We start from the raw sequence: 13186 nt of genomic DNA, 5'->3' as shown, positions 1-13186 counted from the left end.
CATTTAAATGAACAAAATGACATTTAAAAAGATACATTACATAAAAACATACAAAACATTCCAAAGAACACTACATTTGATATAAAATTACAATGTTTCAGAAAAGGCATCACAAATGCGAAAACATGCATTTAATGATATATAATGGGTATTTTCTTAACATCCCAAAGTAATCATTACATCATTTTCAAATGATGCATTTGGGAAAAGTTGTGGTATTTTGTGGAATGCTGACTCTTTGTTTTGTTGCTATGTTTCTTTTAATGTTATTTTCCAATGTGCCTTGAGTGTTTTATAAATGATGCCGTGCCTCTTTAGATTTTTTTTATTATGGTTTTGTGTCGTGCTGTTGTGTTTTACACCTCAGGGTGACCATAAAGTCAAGTGTCCTGTCAAATTTTTACAAGCGTCATCCTCCTCATAAGAAGCTACAGCTTCCCTTTAACAACTCTGTAGTTAGATCTAGTTCAACCAAAGCAATGCATCCATGCCTCTGCCCCTTCCTTAATTTTTCCAATGTAGTCTGCTTTAATACATTTAAAGAAATAAAAAAAATAAAAAAACTTAAAAATTCAAATTTAAGACAGGGAAACTTTAATCATTAAATCGGTAAAGAGCGATTACATCAATTATACAGACATTAAGACATCCCACTGAACTGTGGTTGACCACAGGTCAAAGCTTCACCATTGTCATGACCACAAGAGCCATACATAATAGAATATAAACATAAGTCAATTTAATCGTGTTGTGTGCCATCACACTTACGATGAACTGTACATCAACACTTGTATCTTCTTGTGAAATGAAAATCTCACACACGTAGCTGCGTTCTGTAAAGTGAGCAAACATATTCACAGGTGGGATGAACTGACACTCACAATTCGTAATATTACACTATAATAGCCTGCACTGCCACAGTTTTGTAATCCAGGCTGTTCAAACTGTTATGTTTTAGCAGCAGTGCAGAACCTCTTACATGATAGAACTAAGATTGCACAATGATTTGTCTTTCAGTTCATTGCACATACTCCCCCAAACATATCTAAATACAGGCTAAAAAGGATATTATCTCTTGTAGATAAAGAATGGAAATGCGTGACATACTGGTTGCCTTCCTTATTAAAACTGATGAGGATCTCAGAAAACAAAATGATATGTGGATCACTATGAGCAAAGACAGAAAATATAGTCAGTAGACATGACAAACATTTTTTCATGTTACAGGTGAAATTATTAGCCTTTCATAATGGCTGTCTTTTTTTTTCCTTATTGTTTTTGGTCCTACACTTCTCATTTCAAAACAGATCAGAGTTGTTCGGTGACAACCTTGTAGTCTATATACGGTCCTTCAGAGAGGACAGAGAAACTGGAGTGCATATATTTTCTTAGAGTCTTGAGTTCCCCATGACTGGATAATGCACGTCAACATTCTGTTAAAAGAAACACCAGTATGCAACTCAAAAAACAATGCTGTTTTTACCCCACCCAATAGAGGGTTGCAATCTTCTATGATTCAATTTCCATTTTGTTGTTCCTTTTTCTAAAACTGAACATATTGATCATTTCCAATAATCTTTTCTTTGATCATTTATAATATTGACCTTGATGGAAATAGGATGAGTGACTGCCGATTATTTACCACACAGACATGTCAAAATATATGGCGAGCAAAGGTGTTGAACATTGTTAACTGCAAAGCAGCTCATGTCATGATTACACTTTTGCATACCTACTTAGCATGTATTGTATTGAGTGTGTCAAACGAGTCAAAATTTCAAGAATAGGGGACTGAAGATGGAGATTTGGCCATTAATGCAAGTAAAACACATTAATTTAGCATCCACAGCCAGCAGTTGCTTGCTAACTTGCAGTTGGCCTGGGTTTAGCATAAAAACAACGGCTATCCACAATGTACTATTTTAAAACTTAAGTGTCTATAATAATTTATTTCAAAAAAGGATTTTACGAAATTAATATTTGGAAGCACTCGTAAGATGATTTTGTGGGGCAGGCTAACTGTGCCTTACAAGCCAGTTAGCTAACAGCTGGTCAGTTATCTATAAGCTAGCTAATAGCAAACTGACTTTTATCTGTAACATTTTAATATAACAAATAATTTGAGATCTTCTCAATAATTTGTTAAAATGCAAGACAGATATTAGACTGCACTTCTTTTGACTTACTTCATATATTTCTTATGACTTACTTCTTAATTTTATGTTAATTTACATCATCTAACATGGTCTTGACAATTCTAAGCTGAATTTTAGGCTGAATCTTTGCCACTCGTCCATACTTATTTGGCAATACAGCAGGGTGGTTTAGCAACTAAGCTAAATGATAACAATAATAATCTAAAATTGGGGTGGGATGGCTGCTGAAAATCCAAACCTCATGCGCCTTCAAACATTCTTGTCCAACCCTAACAGAATAACATGCGAGTGTGTGCAGTTCTTGAGACAGGGCTACAGGCACTGTACTTGATGTACAATGACTGTTTTTCTGATCATATATGATGTATCCAAAATATCAAAATCTCATTGTTCAGACAGATTAACAAAAAGAAAAATGTAAAAGTAAAAAGTACTGTGTACCTTGATGAACAGTATTATGAAATAGACAAACTATTAAGAGGCAGCTCTGGTTCCCCAGCTAAAGGCCAACTCATTCATTTTTAAAGAGAAAAACTTTCCCTCTTGTAAATGCTGACTCATCGCACTTCAGCTCGGATTGGCCAGAAAAGGGTCATGGGTGAATCAAAATTTTAAAGAAAAGGTTAAAAACTGTGTCAAAGCACAACTGAGTACATAAAAACTTAGGAAGACGCTTAACTACGACTCCTATGGTCCTCCATGATGAAAAAATAAAATGAAATAAAGAAAATGTTTTAAAAAATGCAGGCCAATGGATTGGGCTGCACATAACACATAGCTTTAAAATATGGATCATATTTGATAAAATGATCAACTTTGGCTTGATTTGCTTCATCTGCATGGCAACAAACCCAGTTTTTCATGGATTATGTATTATTTAGACCAATCTGTTTTAACATGTGATTTCTCAAGTTTAAATGAAACAGATGGCCATAACAATTTAACTTTAGTTGCCATTACATAATCCAGGTAATTAAATCTACATATATACAATTTGAAAAAACTAATTAATGAATGCAGCAAGCAGCTCTGGCTACTTCACCAACTCTACTTCCAGCATGTGGAGACTGAAATGAGACTTCATTCATATTTTAGGTCAACTGGCAGTTGTGATAATGAATTAGGATCGAGTCTTTCTCCTCTTTTTTTTTTGCTCAACTGCTAAATCCTTTTCATGACAAAAAAAGAGCAATGCATTATTCTAAATGACTGGCATCTCAACCAGCAGCTGGTATTAGGTAGTTCAAACTGATGTTCCAGAAGATTTACAAACTTACTTTGTAAGCTCTTGAAAGAAAAGTCAACTATATTTTGTTGCTCCATATTCTCTTATCACCCACTTTGACATGCACATCTTCCTCCTGCTCATCTCCTCCTCCATACACATATGCCCTTATGCCTATTTGCTGATAGCGCTTGCATAAACCAAAGGACAGCAAGGCCATTTTCAAATCAATTTAAGCACAAACAAACATATAAACTGCTTGTGCAAAACAAATTCAGCATTTAATCCTCTCAGTAAAATGCCCTTCCTTGCAGTTGCATGCATTTCAAGCCCAAAAATAGTCTTTTATAACTCACACATGCATGTTTTGTGGTTATAGACAAACCTGCAAATAAAGAAACAAATTTTAAAAAAGAAGAAGAAAAAAAAAAAGACTTCCTGAGGGCTTCGTTCATCTGAGGTTGGAGGTGCAACAGTTTGATTTATTAGAAATATCTCACTTCATGTCTGCACTTCTTGCTATGTAACTAGTAAACAGGCATACAACAGAAAGCTTGATGATGTATCTTGGTTGTTGCTTCCAATGGAACAGAAAAGTCCACACTAAACATCAGCCTGTCGTTAAGTACTCCGCAGCATTCTGGTTTGTAACACCAGCAGCGAGCTGTCTGCCTGCCACAGCCAGTTAAGCAGTACATGACATTTAGTCGCTACAGCGGCCACTGAGACACCACAGCTACCAAAAACAGCTCCAGAGATGTGACACAATGTCTTATTCTTATCATTATATATACAAATAGACTTTTTTTTTACACCTTAACACTGAAGATCAGAGCTATCCAATGAATAAACTATGTGATATTTCAGTGCCGTATCCTCGTCTTGTGGCTTGGCATCATAATAATATGCTGCTACATTTACAAAGTGCTCACGATGGGGCCTCTTCACCAAGGTGCAAATTCCTCAGCTTCCTGTGAGGGTAGGAGTGAAAAGGGGAATCCATTGACCTTAGGAAATGTATGAAAAAATAAAAGAAAAACTATTTGAGAGCCAACAGACTTTAAACTCTAACTCAAGAGATGGGATTTAAGCTAGCCTCCATTACTCATGACCACATGAAGAGACTCTCTACTTTCTCTCTACTGGTCAGAAGGAATTTATAAACTCATGTGGTTGACGCAAGCAAAGTGGTAATGGAGGTCTCGTGTCCCAAGATCAAGGCTGCGAGGTACATGCTACCCAAAGTACATTCAAATAAATGACTACAAGTCTGCATACATGCAGATAAATAGGTTAACAATATATAAGTAGTACGCAGCATTCTAAATATACTTAGTTAAGATTCTAACCTCTGTTTAGCTCAAAGTGCTCTCGTCTCTGCTTCAATCTTCCTCTCTCCATGAAGGCTGTCGGGGTCAGCCGGGGCCACTGTCTGCCTTACTGCGATTTCAGGACCTCCACCATATATGCCCAACAAATACTGCCATGTCTCCTCTGAGATCTGTCCATAGTCTGCACCTGAGGTAAGAAACACAGCAAAAATGTCTTTATTGACCATCTATTTTTGCAATTCCACCTTTAAGTCTTTCTCAGACATTCCTGAGGTGTACCTTGCTTCAATTGTATGTGTCCTCCTTTCATAACCCCAATTTTACTGTTGTCGATGGGACCAGGTGGCTCTGAGAGAACAAAGAGAACAAGTATTTTGTAAAGGGAAAAGGATAAATAACCCGAAAGACAACTGTACTTTACAGCTTGCAGAGTGATACCATTGTCTTTGCCCTTCACAAAGCTCTCCCACTCTCTGAACCATTGCATGCTGATACACAGGATCACTGTTGGAGCTTCCTCGGCCTGAAACTCTTTATTCAGCTACAAATGACAAAAAAAAAAAAAAAAAAAAAAAAGCTCATTTAACATTCATCATAAAGAGCAAAGAAATATTTACACAAAAGTGAACTATTTCAGAACACAGGTATTTACCTTGATGAAGGTGTCTATTTCTGTTTTCCTGCGTTTAGCTAGAGCTTCGATTTCCACCTGACAAATGGCGCACATGTACAGGTGGTTGACAGCTGGGCCCCCTCCAAAACTAGAAAAGAAACGGTATTCAGCATTATTGGAATGTTACTAAAAGATACAGTAACACTGAAAAATGCTAATCAGTCAGTTACCAGTCTTGGTTTATAAGTTTTGCCAATGCCTTCAGAACTTTTGCAATTGAGATGATTGTAAAGGTCCAGTTAGAAGAGATGTATCATAATGAATTCAATAACACTTCTATTAGGTTATTCTCTCTTTGCCTTTGAAGAAAAAAAATATCTGAGGGGGGAGCTTCCTTGCCAAAAGCAGCAGGGCCACTGGCAGGTTTGCGTGTGGTTGAGTTAATTTACTAAATATTTTGGCCTGCCTCTCAGATGTTTGGTTTTAACATGTTAACTCTCGTTGGGAAACTTTAATTACACCAACTTACAAAATTTTGCCAACACCTGTGTACTCTCTGCGCTGCTCCACACGGGACTGCTTCAGCTTAAAATTCCAGAGGCTTGGACTTATGATCAGTGTTTTGACATCATCAGTTCAGCTCGTTGCATATATACACGGAGCTGAAGAATCCCAAGGGATAAGATGCAGTCCTCTCTTCTTCTTTCACACAAATAAAAACAATTGTAACAGCTTCTCTGGCTGGCCTTTACAGGGACCACCAATCGATCTATTTAGAGCTAATATTAATGGCCAGTGAGAGGCAGCACCGTTACTTTGGCTCTTTTAAGAAGCATTCACAACATATAACATTAAAATGGGCAGGTTTAATTGCTTAGACTTAAAACGAAGTTGGGTATATAACTGGCTCTTCACACCCATCAGTGTGTTCTAGCAGGAAAGAGTCCTACAGTTTTAGGATTTATGATCCCAGCATCTTTAGGATACACTATTCCAAACCTTTACATTTCAGGCATTGAGGAATTGCTCAGGCAAATGGAAGCCAATGACACGGAAATTACAGTGATAAAAAGGTGAATATGAAGCTTCTTGTATGTTTACCTGTTGTAAAGGTATTCCCACACATTCTGGGGGACAATGACAACGAGGTCATCTATGTAGTGGTATTTATTAGGAGGAATCCCTGAGCAGAGAAAAAAAAGTATGTCAGTGTTGAGGAAGAAATCTTTTCTGGCATGTACTCAACAAGAGTAATAATATAATACATAAGAAACACACTTTTATTATTGCTGTCCTTCTGTTTGTCCTCTTCTCAGTGATATTCTACAATTCAAAAGCAACATGGCTGTTTTTTTTCTAATCAAGATAAATCCAAGTGTGGCCATCTGGAGGTAATTGAAAGAAAGGCCATGTTTGTCTTATCCAAAACGTACCTAGCCAAATCCTTTGGTCATTATTACGAGAGCAAATTCCCACAGAATGCTCATTAACGCTCATTCTTTAGCTCAGTGTTATCGGCAAGATTTGATTAAATTAAAAAATTTGTGTTGCTGTTAAAAGAAAAGTAATATAAACATGGTCATGTTCTCACTTTTTTTTTTTTTACTTAGAAAATGAGTTTCAGCCTTTGATTTGATGTCTTTGTATAACCTTTATAACAAGGTTTTTTGTTGTGGCACATTAGTTGGATCTACTTCTTGTGTCCGATTATTAGCCCTTAAGTTCTTGTTTGCAATGCAGACATGAAAGTCTTCATCTTTTTCCACAAGCTGAGTGGAAAAAGGAAAATTTACCCTTAAAGAAAGTATGTCTGTGTTTTTTTTTTTTTCTATGATACCAGAGATGATTCTGACAAAAGTATGAAGACACATTTACCACACACCTCCGTGCTGACAAAGAAATGTGTGATTGCTAATAGGGCCTGGCTCCGCGAAGGTGTTGAACTTGTTCAGCCATTCTCGGGAGATGTAAAACTGCAGCAGGCTGGGCTCCTTCATATTAGCCAGAGCCACCACCTTCTGCCTTTCTCTCACCGATTCCTCACTACTTTTCCTGCATCAGTCCAAGAAAAACCACAATCAACAACAACATTTCGAATAAACCAGTGTTTATTTCGGGACAGTGAGGTCCTTTTATACTCACCTATAGAACAACACGTAGGCCTCGGCATTCTGCACCACCGTCTCATGGACTTCTGTAACATACTGATCGTCGAACTCATACCACTGTCCGTTAATCACATTCTGACAGTAAGCTATGTAGTGTCCACCTGCACCAACAAATAGGATGAGAGAATGTAAGAAAAAAAACTAGTGAAAATCTTTTACTCAGCTCAGATAAAGCGCTTGCACATGTACTCTCTGTTTCTGAGATATGTTCACCAAAAAGGACACAACATCGCAATCGGTCCTGTCTTAAGGAAATGAAGAGATCTCTCATACTTCCTGCTGTGCCGTGGTGGCAAATGACCGATAGCAGATCGTAAGTGGTGACTTGAGATGGACTCTCTTTAGCCAGGAAAGGTCGCATGTCGAGGCCCTCCAGTGGGAAGGACACGTGGCTGCTTATCTTGAACGAATACATGACCTCGTGCCGGAAACGTTTCAGGTGAATGCACAGAATCTACACGACAAACATGGGCCCAGACATGTGTGAGAAAACTTTTTGCTGCCGACCACAACTCAAACCAAACCCCTTATCTGAGGCAAGAAAGATATCAAGTTTTTAAAAGAAAAGGGGGAAGAAAGTACCTCTGGGAGTTTTAACACTTTACAGTATTTGACACCATTTCTCAACCTGTTGAAAACAAAGTCTTAATGAGTGAATAAATGCATGTTGAACCCACTTGTATTTCAAGCATGTAACTGCTTCTCAAAGCAACTTAGATTCATTGCACATACTCACTTTTTACATCTCTCACAGCTGTACATGTTGTCCCCTGGAAAAAGAACGAAGATGCAATATCAGAAATGTAACACCGTGTTAGTGCAGAAAAGCACATTTCAGTACGGTTTACCCTTGAGTTCGTCTGCAGCGAAAAAGGCAGCGAGGCAGTCCTCTAGTGTTACCATGGGCCCCCAAAACCAAGTAGGGATACACGAGACGACGAAGCTGTTCAAAAGGCACAACACAAACAAACGCGATCATTAGAACCATAAACACCCAGAGGCCCTTGTTAATCTTTAATCAGTGCATTCACCTTACCGAATAATGACCCTAAAATGGGGTGATTAAATGGCTCCAGGTTCAATGACTTGGAGTAATATTTACTCAAGAAAGTCAACTTTCAGCCCCAGTGTACAGCCTTTGCAGAGGTTTGCTCCTTGAAAGACCTCATCTCAAGTGCAATGCTCATACTCGATCATGTCCACGGCTTCAGACGCTCTTTAGCCACATATCCACGTATCCAGCAGACAAGGAGAAGTGCCTGCACTTAAATTAAGTGCAAAATTCAGTCTCCTTTTAACTCTGTTGCGACCTACACCAAATCACGAGTGAAATTTGTTCTACTTGAGCTGCTAAATGTTTGATTCAACTCAGCACTTGCTTTGTTATTGTCTGCATGGTAATAGACAGATCACATGCAGTGGGTTTATCAGAGAATCTGCACTGAGGTGGAAGTTGGTGAGTTAAGTCGAAAGGCAAAAAAACATCCAGTGGTTACGAGACTCAAGTCAGATAAAAACTCCCAAAAGGCAGCACGGTGATGTGGTGGTTAGCACTTTTGCTTTGCAGTAGAAATTGTAGCTTGGGGGGCATATCTGCGTGAAGTTTCGATCCTCAGCATTCCTTCTGGTAACTCAGCATTCAGAGATGGTTGAAGAATCTTAGGGCATTTCTCAGTTTATCTGATCTCTTTTTTCCATCAGCCCTGGAGTGACTCCACATATCTTCCAAATACATTGATTTTTATCATCAAATAACAGATTTTCTGCTGTGACAACCGACACGCGGGGTGTAGTTTGTCATTATAATGTCTCAACAGCAGCGATGTCTTCTTCTCTTTAACCAGGGCTTCTCTTCGACACCTGCCCTGTCCGGGGGTTCAGTCAGCGAGCTCGTCGGTAGCTTCAATGCTAAAATGTTAAATGTTATGGATACTATTGCTCCCATTAAGGTGAAGGTTATCTCTGGAAGGAAGAAAGTCCACACTGGTGAAAAATGGGAAAAGAGAGTGTCGGACAGCTGAGCGCAGATGGAGAAAAACAAATCTCCAGGTTCATTATGACATCTATAAAGAGAAACTTCACTCTTATAATATACTATGCACAGGAAGTCCTATTTCTCTGACATCATCACCAAAAACAGTCATAATGCTCGGGCCTTATTTGCTACAGTTGACAGGCCAACAAACCCTCCTGTGACAGTGGCAACTGAACTCCATTCCACCATGGCCTGCAATGACTTTGCCAAATTCTTCACAGACAAAGTCCACCGAAAACCGGTTTAAACACCATGACACTGTTTCAACCCATTAACAGTAAAGACCTGGAGGGCATCTTACGTCAGCTGAACTCCTCTTGCTGTTTAGACATCCTGATAAAACAGGATTTTTCAGAGGGGTCTCAAAGATTTTGGAGTCAGACCTGTTACTGATCGTGAAGCTGTCTTTAACGTCAGGTGTGTTTCCAGAGCCACTAAAAACAGCTGTAATTAAACCTCTGCTGAACAAGGACAATCTCGACAAGACGCAAATGAACAACTACAGGCCTATCTCAAATCTCCCATTTTTAAGTAAGATCATTGAAAAAGCAGTTTTTCAACAGCTTAATTACTTTTTAACACAAAATAACTGCTACGATAACTTCCAGTAAGGTAAAACTGAGGTAATTGTCTTTGGAGCCAAAGATAAACGATTGAAAGTCACCACAGAGCTTCAATCTATAAACCTAGAAACTACCAACCAGGCCAGAAATCTGGGTGTAGTGATGGACTCAGACCTAAATTTTGGAAAAACACATTAAGGCAATAACAAAGTCAGCCTACTATCACCTTAAGAATATATCGAGGTTAAAAGATCTGATGTCTCAGCAGGACCTGGAAAAACTAGTCCATGCATTCATCTTTAGTAGGCTTGATTATTGTAACAGCATCTTTACAGGTCTACCTAAAAAGTCAGTTAGACAACTGCAGCTCATTAAGAACTCAGCTGCTCGAGTCCTCACTAAGACCAAAGAAGTGGAGCACATCAGTCCAGCTCTGAGGTCTTTACACTGGCTGCCTGTCCATCAGAGGATAGACTTTAAAGTTCTGATGCTGGTCTATAAAGCTCTGGTCTCTAGGATGACCTCCTGACCCACTATGAACCTTCCAGACCCCTCAGGTCATCTGGATCCGTTTTTTTATCAGTTCCCAGAGTCAGAAGCAGACATGGAGAAGCTGAATTCAACTTCTATGCTCCACATGTCTGGAACAAACTCCCAGAAAGCCTCAGATCAGCTGAAACACTCAGTGTATTTAAGTCCAGGTTGAAGACTCTATTTTCAGCTGCATTTGAATAAAGCTCCAAATAAGCTTGAATTTCAAAACGTAATCATGTTTTAACTACTGATTTTATCATCATTTACATTGTTTTCACAGTTTATTTGATCTTATCTTTCATATATATAATTTTATTACATTTTTATTCAATCTTATCTTTATTGTTCCGATTGTATCTATTGTTCTTATGTCTTTCTTCTTTGTTTAAATCTTAAATTGTGCTTTTTATTTCTACTGTTTTAACGTTTCTGTAAAGCACTTTGAATCACCTTGTTGTTGAATTGTGTCATACAAATAAAGCTGCCTTGTCTGTCACACTCCAAAGAAGGTGATAAACCAGCTGTTCATCGCTGTTTCTTGTAACAAGCCAAGTTGCACAATGCTGCTGCTGCTTCCAATGTAATGCTGCACATGTCATCAAAAATGGGAAATTCAAAATGACAGTTGATTTGTATGCTACAAAGAGAGTTAATGCAGGAGACGGCAGCAAACAAAACAATAAACATATACATTGACTTGGTAGATCTGTCGAAGCTTGATGTATACCATCGTATGCGTCATCTTAGAGACTTCCCAAACACATCTGCGTCTAATGCAGCTAAAATTCCATTTACCCAGGAAGTTTCCCTTTCAGAAAAAAAACTTGAACTTGGACTTTCTTATCAAGGAAGTGTTCAATTCAAGATCGTACTTGCCTACTTCCTATCCAAAGCATTTCCCTGACGCCTTACGGCTCTAATCTCTAAAGAAAAACATCTGGTGACAAAGTCAAAATAATGCACAGTAAAACACTAATCAGCACTTTACTCTGTGCGTAATCGGTTTCCACATCATTTACGTGCCAGCACTCAAGATTGTTCCAAGCGTTCTTCCTTCTTCTTTAACTATGATGGGGACATGTGAGTCACTAACCGGCGTATGGAGTCCATGATGTAGGAGATCCAGCCCTGTGAGCCGTAACTGTCGGGGCACACGCCGGTTTTTACAGGCAGGTTCTGGTGGATGGAGGAGTGGAGCTTTGCCAGGTCTTCTTTGCCAGGAATAGGGAGGGATAAATCCTGAAATGTCTCCACGGTGGTAGAAACCTGTAACACATTAAGAGAACTGAATTACAAGGCATGCTTCTAGTTTTAAACATTGTGTTAATTAAAAAAAACAAACCTTTTGACATTAACCTTTGCAGGTGGTAATAATAATGAGAACTAATGCCAGTTAATTCCTGTTAAAACTGTGAAGATATATATATTTTTTTCATGCATATTTGATTGCTCAAATCAGATAAAAGAGACTTTATAATCACTGAAATAAAATATAGAATCCTTCTTAGGTTTGAATTGTATTCATTAAATTTAAAGTATTATATATTATATTTTAAATCCTATCTCCAATACAATATGAAAGCAACCTCCCCTAGTGTTGAATCCTGTGAAGCACATCTCACCCTGTCACAGGTTAAACACTGAACCAGACTGAGGATGGAGCCGTCAAAGATGTCAGAGATCACACTGCGATAATGAGACTGCTTCTTCTTCCTGGAACTGAGCAGCAGCTGAGCTGGAAGACACGCGGCGGCAGGGGCGATGTTAGAGAACAAACTCTCAGCTGACAAAAGGACTTTAAACACAGCTATCCTAAGTACTGCTTTCCAAAGTAGGAAAAAAGGCAAACAACAGCTGAAATAAAAACTAATGAAACATATTCATATACAGCAGACATTTACTTTACTAACAGGAAATACCCAATATTACAACAGCAGCGTGTTCATCCGGGCCATTTTTGAGTAGTTAAGACTTAAGTTAAAACTTTATTCGTATCATCTCTGCCTCACAGATAAAGCCTCATAGATGAATAAAGATGAAGATAAATGTTCTCGGATGACTTGCAATACACGGCATGGAGATATATACAGTGCACATTAGCTTTGGAAAAGCATGACAACAAATGAACGTGCATAGCTGTACATGCGCAAGGCTCAGACAGAGGTTCATTGTAACGACAGTGGTGTCGCATCCTACAACTGTAGGTGGAGTCAAAGAGCAAAATATGGCTATATGATCACCTCTCCTTGATCCATAAAAACGAGACCACCCTACATGCCAGCATGCAAGAGAGAGTGGAAAGGCCAAGTGATAGGAATCAGGATGAGACCTAAGTAGGTCAAATATCTGTGAGCACATGGTAACATTAGCTAATGTTAGGAAATGACATTAGCAGGCAGGAAATACAACGCAGTGCGTGTTTATCATCGTGGCTTTTAGTTACAAAGTCACTAAAATCACGAAAACTGTATTTTTGACCCATCCATAGCACTGCATTAACCGCTGAGTCGTGACAATTTATCATGAATTGATTTAATGAAAATGTCCCAATCAAAATTAAC

General features: G+C 38.5%; 1 protein-coding gene across 7 annotated transcripts in view; it reads right to left on the bottom strand.

The window, feature by feature from the left end:
• Positions 1–571: 571 nt before the first annotated feature.
• usp20 (ubiquitin specific peptidase 20) overlaps positions 572–13186 on the bottom strand; it is a 100335-nt gene continuing 87720 nt past the window's right edge. For 6 of the 7 annotated variants that reach the window (XM_072371786.1, XM_072371789.1, XM_072371785.1 and 3 more), the window contains 14 exons: positions 12248–12360; positions 11719–11891; positions 8342–8436; positions 8230–8263; positions 8076–8121; positions 7767–7947; positions 7468–7594; positions 7208–7377; positions 6427–6508; positions 5365–5473; positions 5151–5253; positions 4992–5060; positions 4731–4899; positions 572–4388 (listed from right to left, as the gene is read on the bottom strand). In XM_072371786.1, the coding sequence (XP_072227887.1) occupies positions 4742–4899; positions 4992–5060; positions 5151–5253; positions 5365–5473; positions 6427–6508; positions 7208–7377; positions 7468–7594; positions 7767–7947; positions 8076–8121; positions 8230–8263; positions 8342–8436; positions 11719–11891; positions 12248–12360 (1460 nt within the window). In that variant the 3' untranslated portion in view covers positions 572–4388; positions 4731–4741. The remainder of the gene's footprint in view (positions 4389–4730; positions 4900–4991; positions 5061–5150; positions 5254–5364; positions 5474–6426; positions 6509–7207; positions 7378–7467; positions 7595–7766; positions 7948–8075; positions 8122–8229; positions 8264–8341; positions 8437–11718; positions 11892–12247; positions 12361–13186) is intronic. The other variant, XM_072371790.1, reaches the window with a different exon arrangement.

This window comes from Leuresthes tenuis, unplaced genomic scaffold (genome assembly GCF_036924035.1).
Source record: "Leuresthes tenuis unplaced genomic scaffold, fLeuTen1.0.hap1 SCAF_19, whole genome shotgun sequence".
NCBI lineage: Eukaryota > Metazoa > Chordata > Actinopteri > Atheriniformes > Atherinopsidae > Leuresthes > Leuresthes tenuis.
This window is presented reverse-complemented; position numbering and strand designations above follow the sequence as displayed.